Source organism: Falco naumanni, chromosome Z (genome assembly GCF_017639655.2).
Source record: "Falco naumanni isolate bFalNau1 chromosome Z, bFalNau1.pat, whole genome shotgun sequence".
NCBI classification, from domain to species: Eukaryota; Metazoa; Chordata; class Aves; order Falconiformes; family Falconidae; genus Falco; species Falco naumanni.
Window position 1 is genome coordinate 82402918 of NC_054080.1, and position 22233 is coordinate 82425150.

A 22233-nucleotide genomic window follows, 5' to 3' on the forward strand; every position below is an offset into this window, starting at 1 on the left:
CAAGGCATTTGCCACATCTTACTTAGTCAAACTGAATGGTAGCCAAGGCTCAAACTGTGATTCAAGTGGAAAAAAAAAAATTCCCCAAAAGCCACTGTCAGATAACGGTGACCAAAAGACTTTTGGTTTTTTTTTTTTTTTTTTTCCTGACCAAAAACTGGGTACTGAGAGCTTCTAAAGCTGTTCAGACATGGGGTAGTCTGCCATTACCCAAGCTTAGAATTGTGACCATACTGGCAGGGATGCATCCTCCTTTCTCCCTGAAGCATAAGCAGCCTCCTTTCCTACATGTAGTTTGCAACCTGCCTTAAATTGTGTCTGTGGTCAGATCATGGTATATGCAGGCCAGTGTGGTTCTCCTTCCTATGGAATTCTTTGTGCTATTCTCAGCAAGTCCTACAGAACCAACTGGTTATTTCTGTGGTGAATTGCAGTTTGCAGTGTGGTAGGTGTACCCCCAGGATTACAGGTATCACTTATGGGCTCTCCTGCGTCTAAGCACACACTGTTCCCAAGCTCTTTCAGCGAAGTGGCTGTTTGGGAGGGATTATTTTATATAAGTGTATGAGACTTAGAGTGGAGGAGCATTCTACAGAGAACACTGATAGGAGATGTATTTTGGAACAGCTGGGTGCATGCTAGTATGGTACAAAGCCTGAGCTTTATGAGTTCAGAACTGGGCTTTGTGACTTCGACATTTTGTGAAAAAAGCTTTTCTTTGACAGTAATTGTTCCAAATGACATAACTGCAAAAAATAACATAGTTTGATAACCACCGTTGCAATGTGACATTTGTGCTGTCTTAGTATGTTGAACATAATAAAATTCCTATTAAGAGGAGGAAAGCAAATTCTTATTTCCCAATTCAGCAATGGAAAAATTATTAGCATTAAATAAGCATTTTGTGTGATACATTAAATTAGTTTGTTGTGCTTAATCTAATTTCTGGTAGTGCCCATTTTACTGTGAAAATTATATTGGTTTTAAAATGTAAGCAAAGAAACCAAAGACAGAATGAGCCTAAAATTTAACAAGCCTGAAGCCAAACTGCTCTCTCCAATATCAGTTTGTTTTCAAAACATTTTTGCAAGCTTGCATTGCTTATAATCATGCTGTTCCTGCTTATGCATTGCTTTTCCAAGATTGTTAATGTGTGCTCAAAAATATTTTTCAGGGGAAGGGAGGGAATCAAGTTGCCCTTTTTTATATGCCTTATTATTTTCCATTTTAATATTGATTTTTGCCACAGCAGAAAATAAACAACAGCTGAAAACTGGCGGAAGACCAAGAAGGTAAGAGAAATGCATGAGGGTTTTTCTGGGCAGAAAATTTTCCTATAAAAGCAATATGCAATGTAGTTAAAATAATGTTGTGATACCATAGGAATACTAAATTCTAGAGTCATGCTGCTGACTGTGTGGTGCATTTTTCTGTATCTGTTAGAGGAAAATAGAGACTTATTTCCCAAATGGAGATGCGGACAATTTACAAAGTTTCTACAGTGTGGATATGGTAGGGTGGTGTGTTTGAAAGCAGAAAGCATTGAACTTTGCTGTGATTAAAATGGATGCCTTAACTTCAGTGGGAGCAAAGTTAGCCCCAAACTGCTTTATTTGAAAACTCTGCCTTTTAATCTTTTGGTGTTTTAAGGAAAAAAGAAGTTGTGAAAGCCTTTCAAGACATTATTTCTCTAATTCTAGGACAGCGAGCTCTTCTCAGAATCTCCCAAGGCTCAAACTTCAGACAGTGCAACAACCATTGTCAAGAACTGCACATGGGAGTAGAACAGAATTTAAATCATCCACCAAGGAGAGCTTCAAACAGGTTTAAATGTGTTTTATCTTGGTGGCATTACAGTTGAAACTAATGTGATTTTATTTTGAGAGGCTATAGGCAGCAGGAGGATGTGAGTTTTGGGTTTGTGTTTGAGTAGTTACGTAACTTAAAGATTATAGATATGAGACTTCAGGAGAATAGGCTTTCTGGCTGTGAGCTGGGGAGCAAGTCACAGGCAAAAATTACAGGAAGAGGAGTCATATAATCCAACCTATACTGAAATCAACCAGAGTTTTCCCATTAATACCAGCAGATTCATCCGTTAGTGCCAGAAAGCAAGGCTAACAAACCAAGTAGAAAGTCTGGTGTCATTTGTAGGCTTCTTCACAGTCCATAAGGTGTTTGAGATTGGGGGAGTAATTTGGCTCTGTAATTTTCAGTTTTGTGAGTCTCATTTTGGTAAGATTGCTGTGAAAACTACTTTATTACCATCCCTTACAGAGTACAGAGCAGAAACAGCAGGTTGGTGGGCAAGTACTGTGTGTGTTACAGCTTTTGAGGAACGGAGTGAAGAAGAAGCTTTTTTTTTTAAAAAAAAAAAAAGTCCTTGTTTTGTTCCTGCATGGGGAGGAACTCATCTCTGACCAGTTCTCACCCTTTTAAAAAACACCATTAGCTTTTGCATTTTACAGCAATAACTGTGGTGAAGTGAATGTCAAAGTAACTTACAATCCTAAAACAGCTCCTCATTTATGAGTTGGCATGCTGTGTTGTATACTCGCCTGTCGTTTCCACTGTTCATAACTGTTCTTCTTATAGCTATGTAAAATGCAGATTTCTGAAACTTAAAATGGAAGCTCTGTGCATGAAATAGCTTGAATGCTGAGCTCTAGAGCCGTAGCTTTCACCACTGCTGTCACCAGTCAGATGAAGTCTAACCAAATGTACAATGGTGTTTGCCTGACAAATATGGGATTACTCTTGTAACTTCCATGGGATGATAAAGTTCATCTGGGCGTGTATGAAGAGGTGGGACAATACCTGTAATGGAATATCTGTGACTCATCTACTTGACAACACATCTGTTTGAAAATTGATTTCTCTTTAGAATAATGACAGTGCAGTTACTCTGGAGCAATCTGACTTTGGCTTAAGCATCTCAGCAATCAGCAAAACTGGAGGAGACAGCACTCACCCAAGAAGGGTTGGTAGAAACATAGTATGTGATTTATGATAGAAATATGTATGTAGAAAAAACACATTAAAATTTTTCACAAATATCCAATACAAGCTTTTTGTGTCTATTTTTACCTAAAATGTTTCTGTATAATTAGCTGAAGAGTCAATTTTATTATATGGGCAGTAATTCTTTGCATAGGAGGCCCTGCTTGTATTGAATAGTTTCAAACATTGTCAAGAAGGAAGAATATTTAAAACCCAGTGGTAAGAGCTAAAATTGAAGCTATGTTTCAGATTCCTGAATGAGATAAGAGGCTCTGTGATTAAATTGTTGCAATGGCTGAGATGTGTGGGTTTTTTCCCATTGCTGTCACAAGATTCTGTGGACAGGTTTTGCCATATTTAGGACTTGCATGTGCAGTAAGAAAATTCATTGCTGTAATAGCAAGCAACATTTAGCCAAATGCAGTTCTAACAGTAGTGCTACCATCACGTTAAAGCCTATCACCGCATTATTTTCTCCTTTAGGGCCAAGTAACTGACTTCCATGGGATGATTCAGGATGCTGTCAAAGTATCATCAGATGGAATTGCCTTGAACAGCCTTAATTGTGATCCAGATCCATCAGTAAGGTTTTCTGTTTGTATTTCTATCTAATGAATATGAACATCGGTTTTACATAACCAGGAACAAAATAAAATACCACAACGATGTTGTCTTTGTTCCCAAGTGCTAAAAAGTAGGCTTAGATTTCTGAGTGGTGCATTTCCTTGAATGAACAGTCATACTTGATACTGGTCTAATTTATTGACAGTTGTTTACTGTTTGAACATGAAAGTAGGCAACAAATACAAATAATACCTTACAATTCACAAAAAATATTGCAGAAACCTACAGAACATCTAAGAGTGAAATGTAGCTTCCTTTGAATTCAGTATATTGTTTAGCATTTGCCTCTGCTGAGACAAGAACATAGTTTAGCTGGTCAAGAGAAATTTTGAGTAATCACTCCTTGACACAAGCCATAGCTTCTCAGGCAGTGCATCCAGCTTACGTGGTACCAGTCAGCCAGTCAGCTGCTATGCTTGAGGAGACTTGCCAAACAGAGAACGTGACAATGCAGTGACCCATAGCTCCACTTTTCACTCCTTTTAATCTATTTAGGGCTACAAGTGCAATAACAGAGCCGATCATTTTAATGTTAATTCAGGATTAGATTTTGTTAGATGAAAAGACGAGTTACTGCAAATATGGCTTACTTCAAAATCTTTATCATCATCCATGTTTTTACAGCTTTAAAAGTTGATATTATTAGGATGTATCGGGTTTTTTTAAAACTATTTTGTAGTTCCTCTGTTTAAAAATAATTGAAATCTGACAAGGACTTATGTTTGCCTTTTTTAGGAACGATTATTGAAACCCCTTAGTGCTTTTATTGGCATGACTGCTGAGATGAGAGAACTTGCAACAGTTGTAAGCAAAGTAAGATCAGGTCCCCATTTTGATTATACAGGGGTCTTGGTTATCTTTGTCATCTGAGAAAGCTGTTTGTTTCTTTTTACTGTCACTGATAGTGCTTATTCTTGAACGTGCAAGCTATTTTTCTTATCATGCGACTCCAAACAAGTAATTTCTTTACATCTAATGATGTTTCTTTCTGATACACAATAGGAGGAAGTAATTAAGACCATTCCTTTCTAATGGGGAACTTGTAATCTAATCATGCTGTACCCATGAGACTGTCGTAGCTTTTCTCTTTATTCTTACTGCTACAGAAAATATATAATACTTCACTGAAAAGAAAGATTTAAACATATTGGCTAATACCAACTATTACCTAATGTATTACCAAACAATGATCAAATGGTGGGGAAAATCTTGATGCAGCTTTGTGGGTGCAGTTTCCATTCAAAGCATTGGGCTGTATTTAGTGTGGGTGGTGTGCCAGTATCGCAGCAATATCCTGATTCTGAGTGTATCCACTAGATATCATGTACCAAAATTATTAAATCCTTATGTTTCCTGCATCGTTTATGATACTGTTCCTGTGCCTGCCTTCATGCTGCCTTCATAACCTGGACTCCTTGTCTTTTCTCACTTGGTGCAGTTGAGAGATGCTTTTTATAGGCTTTGCAAGCCACACCCTTCCCTCATCCCAGCACAGGAGCTGCATGAGCAACATCAAAAATACGCTTTACTCCAGGGCAGGCTGGGGATTCTTCCAGGATGGGCAGTTTGGCACCTGCAGGGAAATCCCAGTGTTGTCAGCACCATTCCATTTCACTCATGGGTCGAGGTGCAGTCTAGCAAATGGGCCCTGGCCTCTGGGGAGCAGTAGCTATGAAGCAGGTAGATGCTTTGCATGCATCACCTCCCAAACACCATGAGCCACTTGGCCAAAAGGCTTCATAGTTACCACAGTATTTTATAGTGTTGTGACTCTTTCTGGATATAAGAATCAGAAATTATATCGGCTGTTGTTCCCCAATACTTAAAATCAGCTGTTTAAAGAGCCTGGAAGACTTCTGCTGACTGATTTTTATAGCTGTGTATGGCCCAAATTCTTGGTCTGTAAGTTTTGCATTTGCAGTTTAGTAGAACTGGGATCTTAAGAAATTTCCAACCTTAAAGTAGGAAAATTTTCATTTGTTTGGATTCTTGTCTGGTTTTTAATTTATGGTAAATGTTAAAAATAGTGTTGTTCTTGCTGCTACTTTAGCAAAAAGCAATAGGGTTGCTTTAACATTCATTATGTTTTTGAAATTGTGCTGGTATGTTCGTAGTTGCTATGGTAATCAACACTGTGGAAATCAATAAAAATAAATAGCATGTGGTATCTATTTCACAACACAATCTAATTTAATTTGGAAACAGTTATGGAAGTCTCTACTTAGTATCAGAAATCTGATTCATCTTAATTTGCTGTTAATAGAAAGGGAAAGTGTAATCTACTCTCTATAAATAATTCTTCTAATCGTATTAAATCAAATTTTCCCCTCGGATATAAGCACATAATTCTTCTTCCGTATCAGGGGGCTGCCTGTTTTTATTGGAGAGCGGAATTTATTCAAGTATTTGTACCAAGGAGATGATATTTTCTGCAGAACAATAAGTCTCTGGAATGCAAAGCCACAAAATATTACTAAGGCAAATGGAAAGATTCATAGAAGATCTGGAAAGTTTGATGAATTAAATGAAATTAATTTAGTGAGTGCTTCAGGGCATAGACTAATTACCGACTATTTTTTGATAGATGCTTAGGGGAAAATTTTCCTCCTGTTACAGAGTTCCTCGCAGCTTTTCTCACAGCATATAAAATCTTGTATAGTGTGGAGTAAATAGCAATTTTTCACTGTTACTTATAAATTCAGCAATAACATAAGTAATAGGCGCAGCCATAATGTTACTGAACATCAAGTTTAAAACAAGTATTTTCACACTGCACATGATTAAACCGTGGAACTCATTACTACAGAATAAGCATGTTCAAAAAAGTGGTAAGAAAAATTAACTGAAGAATGGTTGTCAAACGGTGTTTGAACTCAAAGTCTAAGATGTAATTTTAATTAGCAAAGTCCTTCTGTTGCTGATTTTATTGGTTGTAAATGTGAACCAACCCATCATTCCTATTGCTTATATTTTATTTTTTTTAAACATCCAATACTTGCCAGCATCACAGACAAAATACTAGGATTGGTGAACCTTCATATCATGATAGCTCTTCATATGCTAGTTTGTTATTAAAACCAACTAACAGAAAACAGATCTGAGAAACAGACCTGCTGAGCATATACATTTGGCAGTGTATATGCTGTCAGGGAAATGGAGGGGAAGCAAAGCACAATGTAGTAGTTCTGTAGAAATGATTGCTGTCTAGGCTTTCCTCTTGGGAGGTCCCTAGTATGTAGGATTAAATAATATGGTTTGTATCACTTAATAGCACTCTTATTTTATAGCCAAGTCAATTGTTTTACTTTGCCAGAAGTCATTATCCCAGCGCAGAAGTTTTACTAACAGGATGCAATGTATGTTGCAGGACATTTATCTCCATAATCCAAATGTGAAGTGGGATGATATTATTGGATTGGATGCAGCTAAAAGGCTAGTCAAGGAAGCAGTTGTTTATCCCATAAGGGTAAGGCCCTAAGTAGTTTTGAGAAAACTGGTGTTGGGCTTGTTAGCATTTCCTGTGTAATCACAGACTTCTCACTATTTCTGTGCTTTTGTAGACAGTTCGTGTTAGAACTATTCCTGTTCATGTTTCATTTGACAGTGGTACATGCATTGTCCTATAGGAAAATGGCCTTTCAATATTAACATTGTAAGTGTTGGGCCCTATTCTTTGGCACATTTAGAAATGTAAGAGGTGGTGGATTTGGCTATATTAATTCAATGGAAAATGACTTACAGAAGACATTTGAAGAATTCACTTAAAACCAATTTCAAATGGCAAATACAGTATTTTTTTCAGTACTCAGATCATATATGTTATATTGTTTTGGAAGGGGTTTATCCCCCTCTCCAAATTTTGTAGGTTTCCTGAACGTGTTATAAGCAGTGCAGGTAGGGGTTAGAATCCCTTGCATTTTGTTACAGACAATACATTTTTAGTCCCTGAATTACTTTTCTCTTTCCACAGTACCCACAGCTATTTACTGGCATTCTGTCTCCTTGGAAAGGTTTATTGCTATATGGACCACCAGGTATGGAAAGCTTTATACCATATCCGTTTATTTCACGCTGCTTCTGGTTTTGTCCCATGGATAAATAATTTACACTAATTAGATCAAATGTGTTAACAAAGAACATGTTTTGTAAGTTGAAATAAAAGGTCACAACACTGTATGATTATGTCTGACACTCAGACCTGTCCATTTGCCTTGCTCACAACCCTTGACTATTTCTACACCTGAATTTTCCAAAAACAGTACTTATACTAACCATATAGAGGCATGAGAACTCATATTTCTGTTTTTACTCAATTTGGACCATATTAATCAAGTTTGACTTGACTTGATCTCATGAAATGTGAATAAATCTGGCCTGGACTCATCATCTTAAGGAAAAGGTCCCTTTTCTGTATTTGGGGGTTGTTTTGGAAATGGGGTGGAAGCTTTGCCCTTTTCTGGGCTAGCTGAGTATTTTCCCTGTCAGCATGGCTTCAGTGCTCCCTCTGCTCCACTTTGACATGAGTACTGCCACCATGAGTGTCGCTGGAAGGGGACAGAGGGCACGAGTGCTGCCTGAGTCAGGTTGCAAAGGCTGCTGCTACAGTAAGCTCCATTTGTTCCTGTGAGTGTTCAGATGTACTTGGCAAAGAAGACATCTGACCATTTCAGCATGTAGTACTTCAGAATTTGGGGAATGCATTTGCAGTGCTGTATTACCTGAGTTTCTCCAGACAGCTCTGGAAAAGTCACAAAATGATCAGAGGCTGGTGCCCCTCTCCAGTGAGGACAGGCAGAGAGGGTTGGAGTTGTTCAGCCTGGAGAAGGCTCCACGGAGACCTCATTGTGGCCTTTCAGTAATTAAAAGAGGCTTATAAGAAAGATGGGGATACATTTTTTTAGCAGGGCACATAGTGATAGGACAAGGGGAAATGGCTTTAAACTAAAAGAGGGGAGATTTATACTAGATATCTAGATATAAGGAAGAAATGTTTTACGCTGAGGGTGGTGAGACACTGGCACAGGCGGCCCAGAGAGGTGCCCAATGGCCCATCCCTGGGAACATCCAAGGCCAGGCTGGACGGGCTCTGAGCAACCTGATCCAGCTGAAGGTGTCCCTGCCCATGGCAGGGGGCTGCGCTGGAGGGACTTTGAAGGTCCCTTCCCACCCAAACCATTCAACAATTCTGCGACTTTTTCTGTTTCACTGGTTTTATCTGCCTCGTAGTAGGATGAAGGGAATTATTCAGTCATTTGCATTATATTTCTTTAGAGTTAATTTCTTCAACACTGTTGTTCATAGGTACTGGAAAAACTTTGCTGGCTAAGGCTGTTGCCACAGAATGCAATACAACCTTTTTCAACATATCAGCGTCAACCATTGTCAGCAAATGGAGGGGTGATTCAGAAAAACTTGTCCGGGTAAGAATTATTATCTCATTCATTATGCTTCAACAAACATCAGGTTCCTACTTAAAGAACTGGAGTTTAACACAGAATTGTAAAGTGAATATTCCTCTGATACTCATGATCTTCACAGATGTGACTTTGTTCATATTTAGCTTTTAAAATGGGAATAATACCACTTCTGCAGGAGTCTCACAATGGATTCTAGCTGTGGAATTTTAGTTCTGTAATGTAAGATGAAGCAAAGATTCTGAAGGCAGCAAAGATTTTTGACTCACTGAATGAGACGGAGCTCCTAACTAAAGCAGCATTTGCTTAGAGACCCCTTCAGAGCGCTTCGCATCATTTCTGCAAGGGTTGGCTCCTAGGCTCCCTACAAAATGTGATTTAGATACCCAGATTCCCAACTCTTCCTAGTCTTCAGGGCACAGAATTGGCAAAGAATTCCTTTGTGACAAAGATCTTGCAGTCAAACGCAAATGTAACGTTGTTTTCAGGAAGGTGGCTTGTTGGTAAATGGGTACATGTAGTTTCGCATATAGACTAGCAAGTAGCATGCACAGCTCAGCTGTGGTACAAATAAATGCAGGGATTCAGGTGTAGCATCCCTGCCATAAGATGCCCATCCTAATTCTCTGTAATGACCACCATTTCAGTGTAAGAAATGCACAAGCTCTTAGCCTTCCTCAAAGCTCATCTCTTAGACTACACTTCAGATAGATACAGAGCTCTTGAAAGTGAATAATAATAACAGACTGCACTTATTGTTAATCTGTCATGAAATGTAGGCAATGTTTGCAACATAGTTATTCTTCATGTACCCTTTGTTCTTTAGATGCATTTTCCTTCTGACATTCACCTCCTGTGTTATTGAGCCTCTTGACATCTGTCTCAGTAGCTTCCTAAAAGTTTCGCTGCTGGCAGGAGTGGGGATGAGACAGTCTGTTTTTTGACACCATCATCCAAAAAGTTTTCCTGAACATGCTGCAGCATTTGCAAAGATACTGAGTGTGTGGCATTTTACCCTTAGTTGAGTTTTTGGCAGAATCCAAAAACAAAATGAGATTGTGGATTAGGACAGCTCTGAGAAAAATACTGTGTGAATTTACACCCTAAAATCCCATGGCTGGTGCAGGAGGTTTCTGAAGTTGTGTGAAGTGTATGTGGGTTTTGTGGTCATTTGGAGGCCTGTCAACTCACCTGGTTTTCCTTGGTTCTGAGCTGTATTGGGTGTGATTTTATATTTTAGATTTGTAGTAAAATTGTAGACTGGTTGTGGACTACTTGGGACTCTGGGCAAATATTATAAACCTGTGTTTTATATCAAAAGTTCAGAAAATAGGATATATATTTAAATTTGGGGTTTTAGGTGTTCTGATTAAAAAATGTTGGATTAGTATATATTGTTAGTGATATTTATTTAAAAACTCGAAGAACACTTCACTGAAGAAGAACCGACAATATGTTCTTACTGCAAATATAAGCCTCTCTGTGTTTACAGAAAAACAGAACTTCTTTCTTCAAAGGGCAGGCCCAGATCTTTCATGTCATCTTAATACTCCATTTTTTAATCTTGATTGTTCAAGCAGTTTATGTTTGTTTTCACCAGGAAAAATAAAAGCACTGCTTGATTCTTACCAAGAGAATCAGTCCATTTTCTTTCATTATGGTTCAGCTGACTTGTAATTTCTTTTTTCTCAAATCCTTATTTAAAAAAACTACAAATGGAGCAACAATAAAAGAAGGATGTTTAATCTCTGATAACAATTTAAGAATTCCCAGAATCCTCTGATGGATCATTTTCTTCTATCCCATTATTCACAGGGTACTCTGATAGGATTTAGCCAGAAAGATTTACATATAAAGGCAGGATTACAAGGCTGTTCTTTATATCTCCTTTACAAACCTTTCAGAATTTGAGAGGATTCAGGAACCCCCAGCCTACCCAGAGCTTTTTCCCGGCAGATACTCCTTTTTGTCCTAGAACTTTGGAATGTGGGTGCTGTTATTTAACTTCTGTGCCATTTGGCCCTTAATGCCTTTTTGTGTTAGTTTATCTTTTCTTTCACATTTACTTCTCTCTAAACAGGTGTTATTTGAGCTTGCCCGGTACCATGCTCCTTCCACAATTTTCTTGGATGAGCTGGAGTCAGTTATGAGTCAAAGAGGCACTGCTTCTGGGTAACCGATGAGACCACTTCCTATGGCTTTAGGAGAATATTTGTCCCCCTTTTACTGCATTTTTTTTAAGTGTGTGTGTGTTCAGCTGCTGACCAACGTTTATTCATAGAGTGTGCCTGTTAGAAACAAATCTTAGCTGAACTAAAGCCTGGGGCTACTCTAACAGGATCATGATTGGGCCCCTGAAATACTTGTCTTTTAGATTTTTGTAGACATTATAAGTACTTTGACATTTCTTGACATTTTGTTAAGCAATTCTTTTGCTCTGTTGTAAACTTTAGGAGCCTCACAGTGTGTTATTGCCAGAGTGCCTATCACCTCTGAAAGTACTGCTTCGTGGAAGCATTGCATGCACTGTGGGGATTTAAAAAGTGAGACATAGTGGTGGTTTCACTCACAGTAGATGAGATCAGTAGAGAAGCAAGCATGAAAGACAGGCTGTGTGAAGATTAGCAAGGGACTATGGGTCCAGCGAAATTGTGAGATGGAGGGAGGTGCAAGAGTGTATAACCAGTGGTGCTGTACTTCAAAATAAGGAATTTGAAATGGAAATCATGGTAGCGTGGGGGAACAACAGATGACTTGTTAGAGGTGATTAAGAAGCAGCTGATTTTGTGACAGGCTTAGGCGCAGCAGGGTAAGGTGGAGTGTGCAGTGTGGAATGGCATTTTCATCAATGGACAGATTTTGGTGGCATTGTCAGGACTCCCAGATACAGGAATGGGAGGATGTTATTATTGTCTTCCATGGTGTTGACAGTTCATAATTTAAAACAGATTAAAAAGGTTAGGGAAGGGAAAGAAGCAGGAGAAATACAAAAACATTGTTATAACCATTAGAAGCCCATTACAGTGGAATTTATGTACTGTAAATTATATGCTCGCAAAGATCTATAAATAGAATATGTCATATCATAAAGATACGACTTGTAGTAATTGTCAGTTAATAGTTATAAATTATGGGCCAAATTTTGTCTTCACATATACTTCTAAATGCTCTCATTACCGTCACTGGGTTATATATTTTAATAAGGATTTTTATCTACGATTTTATAGTTATTTTTACTTTTCATTATTAAATAATGACTTGGCACTTATTTATTAAATATTAAATAAAGACTGTGGATGTCTTTACAGAAATAAGTCATTAAATTAAACCTGAATTGTAGCTCTTGCCATCTAAGGCTCTGAGTGTGATCCAGGAGTTTCTAAGAACTCCACATCTGGGACCAAGAGTTTAAACTGGTTTCCTGCAAGATTGGTTACCTGGATCAGGGCCAGAATTCTTAGCACTTTGCTTACGTTCCTCTTCTCTTTTTGAGGAAGGATCTTTCTGTATGGTCTCTGCCCCATTTTTAAATTCATTTCAATATGGCATATTTTTCTGTTTGCTTTTTATAGAATGTGTTGCAAAATACCGAATTCAGTAGTAGGTGTGTCTTCTAGTGCCCACTTAACATTCACTCACAGAAAAATGCCAGTAGTTGCACTGAATAGGTAGGTGTGTTAGTTATTTAATGGCAACTATCACATTATAAAAATTCTCTTATATAGTTCAATCAATCAAAGCCTTATCTGTTTTCCAGTAAACATCAACATTGGGTGGAGATTAATATGAAGAAAAAATAAAAATAAGCATTTTCTTTGGATTCAGTAAATTCTCTTCACTTTAATGCACTGAAAAGGGTCCATTTAAGTAATCATTAGAAAGCTTGATTTTAATGCTTAGATGTTAGCTAATGGAGCTTAATCATGCTTTGAACTGGGGCAAAACTGACAAGGGCTCAATTGCTGTGAATGACACTGTATAAATAAAGATGATTACTTTAATGCACTGAGCAAATACTATTTCTCTGAATCTTGGTAGTGGTGAACATGAAGGAAGTCGGCGGATGAAAACAGAATTACTGGTGCAGATGGATGGCTTGGCCCGATCTGATGATCTTGTGTTTGTTTTAGCAGCTTCCAATCTGCCATGGTAAGAGATCCAGAGAGTACATTTTGAATACATTTGCATGAGCTTCTAAGCACAGATAAAGATTTTATTTAGACTTTTGCAGAAAAAGCCTTGATATTTGGTTAAAGCATTTAAAGATTAATTTGGAGCTTTTACTTTTAAACTCTACAATTCTTGCTATTTGTGTCACATGAGAATAATCCATAATAAAGTCAACATATGCTGGTCTTACAGCTGCTAATATTTAAAATGGAGTATTTGACTTTCTAGGTAAGTTATTTACTATGTTTAAGCTAAGAAGGGTTTCAGCCTGGAACTGTAAGGTGCTTAAAACATCTAGTGCTTAGAAGGATACTCCATAAATAGGAATGTTGGATTATATTGGTGTCAAATGTGACTTTGAAAAGTTGAGGGGCAAAGTTCTTCAGTTTCTTTAACATAATTTAGAATAGGAGAATAAGCGGTTTAAGATTGGAACTAGGGCAGTTCATCATTGTTGTTCTCAAAATGGGCAGTACATGTACTGAGGACAAGACGGACAGGAGATGATGAGGGAGGGAGGTGCCATTTGTAGTGTAACAACTGTGGATGCTTGGGGGAGTCCAGCGACAGCAGAAAATGGCCAGCTCACCTGCTGTCCTTGAATAGCTTCTCCTATGGCTGCTGTCAGAGCCAGCCTGTTGATCTGGCTTGATCATTCATTTGAACTAGCATCATATATCTTTTTCTTTTGTACAAAACATTATCAAATGGTTGCAAGCACTACATGGGGAAAACAATGGCTGTTGATGAAGCACAGCAATTTTTAACACTCTGATTTGTAGCTCACTAATCGTTTTCCAGGGTAGAAGCCAACACCTGTACAGAGAATTGAAGCATATTGGTGACAGGTTTGTTTAAAGTTAGTTTTCATAGGTCTGGAACTAGTCTGTGGATTTCTGCCTGCCCTGAGATTCCCCCTGTCCCTGGGCTACCAATCCATGAAATCTTCTGTGGAAAACCGTATTTTCCTACAGAGAAATATGTGTGTTGAAGGCAGAGAGGGGAACAAAGTAAACTGTGGAAACTGGTGAGGGACAGTCTTGGATGCAGATGTCTGCAAAAAAGATGAGTTAGGCATAAGAAGGGTTGCGTTTTTTTCTTCCTTTTCCTGAAGTGTATGTGAAGCAGAGAAATACAAGGTGTCTGCTGGGGGGGCAGACAGTCTGAATGTCTAATGTGTTTGCAGCCTGCTGATCATCATAGCGCTGAGGTCGGTCTTGATATCCATGCCCCTAAAGGCATGCATACCCAAGTGGGCTTGCTGCCTTCTCATATGTAGGGATGGTGAAGCTAGGAGTCTGTAAAAGACTACAGTTTTTTTCCTAATTCAGAACCTTGTGTTTCCCATACAGTCAAGGAATGATGCCTCTGAGAGCCACCAGGCAGACCTCTTACCTGCTGAAATTCAGGTGCCAAAGTGGCAACGGGGATGCAGAGGCTTTCATCTGCCTCCCTCTAGGGCCTGCCCAGAGCTTCCAGGCTCTTCAACTACAAGAATGGCTGTGTGGGCACCTAAAATTTATGTAGAAATTAGATGTACAAGTGAGGCTAGTTCCTGCCCTGGCCCAACAGCATGAACACAAAGCCATCGCTGGCTTTTATAGCCATAGTAGCAGTCTGTGTGTTCATTTGGGGGGTTTGTGTCTTGGACAAACTCATGAATGTAAATCAGTACAAAATCCTCCATATTTTGTGTTGCAGTATCTACATGAAAGGAACTCGGCAGAATTTGATTTAATTATGTTCCAGTTGTGTAAGAAAATACTGAAAAATAAATAGCTGTGGGTGAACAGTGAAGTTTGAAAGAGAAGTAGTACATTAATAATCCATTTGTCTCTTTAGGGTTTGTTAGTAATACACTATAAATGTTTGTTATTGTAGCGTCATCACCCTTTTAGAAACTCTGAGCAGTGCATTGCAGCTTTCCGTGGTCTCTTACGTTATCCTGTGAGTAGCTAAGCTTCACATACAATGCTGCAGCATGGCACTATTGAAAAAGGTCACATGTCTTTAGAGTATCCATGTCTTTCTACTCTCACACTACTGGTTTGAAAGGAAAAATTGGGTATTTGAAACCCACTGAGGAAGAGTTCAGAGGTGGCAACTGACCTGAAGGTCAGAGTGTAGCCAGGGCTGGATCTGGGAGATGTGTTCATGTAAGCATGAGGCTGACCTCTCTCCGCTTCTGCAGAAAGAGATTCCTGCATGTGCCTCGTTAGCATGTGTCTGCCTTTTGTAGTTGATAAACTCTTTCTGGAAAGTCATGAAGAAATTACAGAACACAGTTTTAAGTGTTTTACGTGTTTGATTTTGGATCATTTTGCAATTCTGAAGTGCTAATTTCTGCAAAACTGCTTCTTTGAAACATCAGAAATGACACAGCTTTTTTTGAGATAGATCCAAAATGACAAGATTTCTATTCTGGGGGAACTGCTCCCACAAAAAGCTGGCAATCTGTGTTGGTATGAGGGTGGCAGCTGAGATGCTGTGAGGAGCCAGCTCTGACTTTTGAAAGTTTTATACCTGAGAGCTTAGAATTTCCCTTTGGATTTTGTGAACGTTGCTTGTGGTCAGGTTGAATTTTTCTCTCTCTTAAGCAAATCCAACCTATGAGTGTAATGACTGGGTTGTCTGTCAGAGCTGTGACCACCACAGAGAATCTGCTTTAAGATGTGGCTGAGTGTGTGCTTAGAAAGGTGTTTTAAGGGGGTGGAGAGCTAGTGAAAGCCATGAGCATCTTACATCATCATTGAAGCTTACAGCCTCAAGGGATGTGGGAGTATCTGCTTCCAGAGAGGTCGGTGGAGTTTGTGGCTCCAAGGTCGGTTCCGAGGTTGTGGCTTCACAGCACAGCCCTGTGTTCTTGCAAACATTTGATCTTAAGCTGGATTTCAAGAGATTTGTTTAACTTGGGTATTTATCGATCATGGAAAAAATGAGTAGCAAGCTGCTTTTAGATGAATGAAAAGAAGCCTAAACAAAGCTCTTTACGCTGTTCTAAGCTGCACTGCAGCTATTGATCTTCCTCTTCAGCCAGTGCTTGCTGCCCAGCCCCGCTTCCTGCTACTCATCAGCAAGGCGCTTTCTATTGACAAATTACTTGTTGAAATGATTCAATGTAATTAAATAAAATGAAGGCCTCATTAGTGAAGAAATAAAGTGGTCCGTAATCACATAGTGAATATTTCCTAATGTATTAGTGCATTTAATTCAACTTCCATTGCAGTGCTTCTTTCGTCTCCCTCCCCACCCTCAGGGTGAGTGAAGCTTTGGTGCAGGCTGATAGTTGAGCTGAGTCCTGGTGGAGCTGTGAGCACATGGCCAAGATGGATTCAAGCAGAGGTGGGCTGTGAAACCCAAATCAGATCTGGGGCTACCCCACAGTGAGCCCTTTCCTTCACCCTCAGCAGTGCACCTGTGTATGGTGGAGTGCGGGGGATGGTGTGGGGAATCCTTAAGAGGAGCAGAAGGAAAAGTGGAGTGAGAACAAGCCCTCAGTTTGTGGGGGCTCTGCCCAGGCCACCTGCACAGGAGGACGGGAGTAGGAAGGACGAACAGCTCACTCGTTTTTAGTGCCTTTCCCTCTAGAGCGCTGTGGTGATGATTGCACTAGGCAGGGATTAATTACAGACCACTCAGCCCTTGTTGCTGTTTCTGCGTTCACCTCTGGAGTTGTTGAGGTCTCTTAATTTCCACCTAAAATGTGTTTGTTACCCTTCTCCCTTCTGGAAATGAAAATAGGTGTTTGTCTTGTTTAGCTTCATGAAATTGGAGAGCGATAACATGGCATGATGCCTCCTGATGTCAGCCTGCGGGAGGTCTGAAAAGTCACCGGCTTTTATAGGTCCTGTACAGCTTTGTGTATCTTTTCATGAGCATTTTAATACTTCTATCGGCTATTGTTTCTGAGAATATTTTAGTTGGCTCAGTGCTTATTATTCTGTTCTGGTTAATGTCACTTAACGTTGCATTTGATCACTAACAAAATAATTTAGCAAACAACCTAAACACTTAAGATAACAAAAATATTATGTCTTTATTTTCCTGTTCAGCCAACAGGCAGGGTCACTGTAGCCTTTCTGGATAAATAGAGCAACTTCTCTGTATCAGCGGGCTTAATTTACAGGGCATGGCTAGGGAGCTCATGGAACTGTGGTCTTGGGGGACACCCCAGAAGTGCTCTGAAGCAGGAGTGATGAAAGATGCCATCATTTAGAGGATTTTTAGGGTATTTGCAGAGACTCTGGCTGTGGTTGTCCTTTGCCTGCAAGCATGGTTTAGAGTAGCTGCACCAGCACCTCTGAGCCTTGAGAACTTTTGCCCTGTTAACACAGAGTATGGTAACATGGGTAAATAACAGCCAAGGGGTTTGTCAGCCAGTACATAATTATTTCCAGCCAAGCAAAGCAATTTTTAGGTGAACTTGAGCTGAAAAACACATTTGGAAGGAGAGTGGGGACTAATGTGGTTCTTTGTCTTTTCTGGGTGGGACCCTGTGTGAGAGGTGATGGGCAGCATCTTCAACAGCCATCAATTAGCAAACTCTGGTGTTTACTCTGAGGTCTTGATTGGAAGTACTGGGATGGAACTGTCTGAATTCCTGTTGTGCTCCCAGTTCCTACTGATCTGGTTTTCTAATCTTTGCTTTCATTGCCCTTGGCTCAGTGCACGTGGAACAAGCTCGTCCAAACCGAGAGGTCCTTTCTGGGGAGCGGGACACTTCTGCTCCCACGAGCTGAGAGCCAGGTGCTGAGGTCTGTGGAAAACCGAGGCAGGCACCTATATGGGGATTTGGGAGCCCATTTTTGGTCTGCTTTGTCATGTGCTATACCAGCAGAAAACACTTGCTATTAAAAAACAAGGACAAGTCACCAAAGGTGACAGAAATGAGCTCTGTTGGTGTGCTACAGATCCATCTTGAGCTGGCTTTGAGCTCCCTGTAAATTAAAGAGGAGCTTCATACAAGAAGCATTGCTTGAATGTTGACTTTGCTGGCAAAAAGATTTCACCCAGGAAATCAGGAAGGGTAGAGGCAGGTTTATTTAAGTGTATGTACAGGCCCAGAGTGCAGGCACAGCCCTCCAACAGCTGGCTCCCTCTGCTCAGCCAGAGGGTGGAAACGGTGCTTTGGGCTCCTGTTTCTCCATCTGCACAAGACACATTGAAGTGCTTTTCCCCTTGATGAGAGTTTCTCAGCAGGTATGAGGACTGAATTATATTTTAAACTGAAATAAGAAGTCTGTGACTAAACGGGACCTGTAGTGAAAGATTGGTACAGCACTTGGAAGGGTAATAGCTCAGAGCAGCTCCTGGAAGGCACTGGAGACTTGTGAGTAAGTATTTTGTAGCAGCTGTTTCTTCTTGAAAATTTCTGGATGACTGGGAAACCTGTAGACCGTTCCCATGACACAAGTGACAAGGGATGAACTGGAGTAGGAATTTGTATTCAGTTCTTTGGTTGTGTTACTGTTAGATGCAAACAACTGAAAAGCGCTTAGGGGAAAAAAAAACTAGATTAAAATGAACTGTTTGGATGTGTGTCTGAGAGGAGCTGGCGTGCCGGGCGTAGCAGGGCTCCTGACACTTGATAGAATCTGTGGCGCTGGCAAGAAGGACTGTTTCTAGGTGGTGATGAAATGCATTGGGAAAGGAACAAAATTACTTTTGTGATCCTTTTTATAAAGATATTTTCCTCTGCGGCTGTATTATTTATAATTATTGCAGGAGCAGTCTCAGAATCATCTTGTTCCGCCATAAACATGGCCCTCGCATCCAAGACCTTCAGTCTGTATTTTATACCTAGTAAGCATCCCTTACGAAGTAGTAATTAATTAGTCCTGACAGTGCCCCAGACAGACAATTTGTAGTGTTTCCTTAATAGCAAAAGGAGAAAGGGAGAGGTTGTGACTGATGAGACATGCTGCAGATGAGTACCAGAGCCAGGGAAGATAACTACAGCTTCTGTTTGTTATTGTTAAGCCTCATTGTCACAAGGCAGCATATCACTAACATACTGAACAGGAATATTCTGGATAATTAACACTTTTTTTTCCTTTTTTTCTTTTTTTCTTTTTTTTTCCTTTCCAAAATTAGGTTGACACAGTTACAAATGGGGTTGAAAAATGTCAGTCCCTGCAGTGAGGAGATTGCTATCAAAGCCACGTCTCCACAATGAGACACACTGAGATGATTCCTCTCCTCCTTTGCTTGCAGGGAGTTAGATTCTGCCATGCTGCGGCGGTTGGAGAAGAGGATTTTGGTTGACCTTCCTAGTAAAGAGGCGCGACGGGTGATGATCCAGCACTGGCTGCCCCCTCTGAGCAACAGTGGAGGAGTGGAGCTGAGAACTGACCTGGACTACAGCTTGCTGGGCCAGGTGAGACAGCACTGCAGCAGGGACCGTGCGTGCTTGAGGTCTTTTTGGGTGGGAACCTTGAGCAAGGGTGACATACATCACCCACAGTCGTGTGATTATGTTGTGGCAGAAGAGGTTTGCGAAGCAGCAGGTTGGGATAGCACCTCTGGATACAGCAATTGTGACGTACAGAGCTGGGGAAAAGACCTCAGCTCTGTTTGAGGCTCAGGGAGACCAGTGAGACACGGGGCTGAGCATTTCACAGGCATGTACCTGGCCGTGGAAATCACTGGTTTCACACAGCTCTCCAAAATGGTTCTCATCCTCTCTGCTGGGCCAGCTTTTCAGCCTTAAATACAGGGAGAATTCCAGCAACAGTGTTATTGCTCTTCTCACCAAGCTGGGAGCACTTCCAATTCATCAGGGTAATGAACAGTTAATTGTGTAGGGAAGGTTTGTCACAGCTCCACTGCTGTGGGAGAAGAGAGCCTTTAGACAGTGAAGAGATTTCACCAGATAGCCAGGCTTTCTTCATTTAGCCCTCTGTCACATCCTAAATTCTTTGAAAATATCTTACAGCTTACCCCGCTGGCCCCTGTTACTGTTTGTTTTGCAACAAACAGTCTGTTTGCAGAGACAGTAATGCTCAGATTTTTTTTTCTAAATGTTATCAAGGAAATACAGTTATTTTATTATAACAGGAAAGCTGGGACAGACAACAATCCCAGAATGGTCAGGCTGGGAAGGGCCCTCTGGAGACCATCTAGTCCAACCCCCCGCTAAAGCAGGGTCACCTACAGCAGGTTGCTCAGTCATGTCCACGCAGGTTTTGAGTATCTCCAGAGCAGGAGACCCCACAGCCCCTCTGGGCAGCCTGTCCCAGGGCTCTGCCACCCTCGAGGTGAAGAAGTTTTCCCTCACATTCAGACGGAACGGCCTGTGCTGCAGTTTGTGCCCGTTGCCCCCTGTCCTGTCGCTGGACACCATTGAGAAGAGCCTGGCCCCGTCCTCCTGACCCTCGCCTGTAAGATACTTGTATGCGCTGACGAGGTCCCCTCTCAGCCCTCTCCTCCCCAGGCTGAACAGCCCCAGCTCCCGCAGCCTTTCCTCAGCAGGGAGATGCTCCAGTCCCCTCATCATCTTGGCACTGGCCCCTCTCCAGCAGTTCCCTGTCTCTGGAACTGGGCAGCCCAGCACTGGACACAGCACTCTGGATGTGCCTCCCCAGGGCAGAGCAGAGGGGCAGGATCCCCTCCCCCGACCTGCCGGCCACGCTCCTCCTCGTGCACCCCAGGACCCCAGCGGCCCCTTGGCCACCAGGTCACGCTGCTGGTGTCCCCCAGCACCCCCAGGCCCTTCTCCGCAGAGCTGCCCCCCAGCTCAGCCCCAGCCCGTGCTGGTGCCTGGGGCTGTCCCTCCCCCGGGGCAGGACCCTTCACTTGCCCTTATGGAACTTCATGAGGTTCCTCTGCCCGACTCTCCAGCCCGCCCAGCTCTGGCCGACCGGCAGCGCAGCCTCCTGGGCTGTCAGCCGCTCCTCCCGGCCTTGTAGCACCAGCAGCCTTGCCGAGGGTACGTCTGTCCCCTCACCCAGGCCATGGGTGGACGAGTTGACTGACCCTGGGGGAACACCAGGAGCTTCAAGCCTCCAGTGAGACTCTGTGCTGCTGATCACAACCCTCTGAGCTCTGCCATCCAGCCAGTTCTCGATCCACCTCACTTGTCGGCTCACCCACCCAACCCACACTGCCTAAAAGGCAGGTTTGGTTTGACCTGCAGAAAATTGCCCTTCAGAAAGAATGCCCGATATTCTCCTTGCTCCTACAAGGTACCGTGGGCATTCAGTAGAAGAACAAGCAACATAATGTTGAGGAGAGGGTACACGTAAAAACGGGTGTGTATGCTTATACATATTTCAGACAGAAAGTCTTTACAAATATTTTATATCTATAACATGTGTATGCTTGTAAATGCCATTCCTGTCCGATGTGTAAGGCTGTAAGCTGTAACGTATCCTTTGCTCCTGTCACAGGAAACAGATGGGTACTCCGGCTCAGACATAAAACTCGTGTGCAAGGAAGCAGCCATGAGACCAGTGAGGAAAATTTTTGATGCTCTTGAAAACCATCAGCCAGGTACCACAACTCTGAGTTGAGAATCCAGTCTGGGAAATGCTGCTCTGCTGGTGTAACTCTAGAAATTATAAATTCAACCCCAGCAGGTGGAGCTCTGTTATCTGCTTAGAAAAGTTTTAAACTACATTCCTGAACTTAAACATTTACTTAAGCTCACGCTTCTGAAAATTGGGCTTTTTTTAAAGCACCCATGCTCTATGCACAAAATTTTCATTGTCTCACTAGATTTATTCTTGTTGTTTCCATACATGAAGTGCTGCATTAGACAAGAACATAAATGTCTTTTGATAACAACAGTATTTAATAAATTCTTTTCTCTTTAGGTAGCAGTAACTTACCCATGATCCAGTTAGACACGATCACAACAGCAGATTTCCTGGATGTAATCACCCACACCAAGCCATCAGTGAAGAATCTAAGCCAGAAGTACACAGCTTGGCAGAGAGAATTTGAGTCAGTTTAAAAAGAAAAAAAAAACCAAAACCTGAAAACTTTCAAGACTGAGTTTTGCCTTGCCGCCAAAGCATCGAATGAT

General features: G+C 41.2%; 1 protein-coding gene across 4 annotated transcripts in view; it reads left to right on the top strand.

Moving 5' to 3' along the window:
* The window catches only part of KATNAL2 (katanin catalytic subunit A1 like 2), a 30439-nt gene extending 8224 nt beyond the window's left edge, over positions 1 to 22215 (top strand). For 2 of the 4 annotated variants that reach the window (XM_040579104.1, XM_040579105.1), the window contains exons 4-16: positions 1253 to 1292; positions 1701 to 1824; positions 2885 to 2980; positions 3484 to 3582; positions 4360 to 4437; positions 6992 to 7090; positions 7595 to 7658; positions 8926 to 9044; positions 11119 to 11210; positions 13077 to 13187; positions 19422 to 19584; positions 21596 to 21698; positions 22022 to 22215. In XM_040579104.1, coding sequence (XP_040435038.1) covers positions 1253 to 1292; positions 1701 to 1824; positions 2885 to 2980; positions 3484 to 3582; positions 4360 to 4437; positions 6992 to 7090; positions 7595 to 7658; positions 8926 to 9044; positions 11119 to 11210; positions 13077 to 13187; positions 19422 to 19584; positions 21596 to 21698; positions 22022 to 22161 — 1328 coding nt within the window. In that variant the 3' untranslated portion in view covers positions 22162 to 22215. The remainder of the gene's footprint in view (positions 1 to 1252; positions 1293 to 1700; positions 1825 to 2884; positions 2981 to 3483; positions 3583 to 4359; positions 4438 to 6991; positions 7091 to 7594; positions 7659 to 8925; positions 9045 to 11118; positions 11211 to 13076; positions 13188 to 19421; positions 19585 to 21595; positions 21699 to 22021) is intronic. The other 2 variants (XM_040579106.1, XM_040579107.1) reach the window with 2 other exon arrangements.
* The last annotated feature ends 18 nt before the right edge of the window (positions 22216 to 22233 follow it).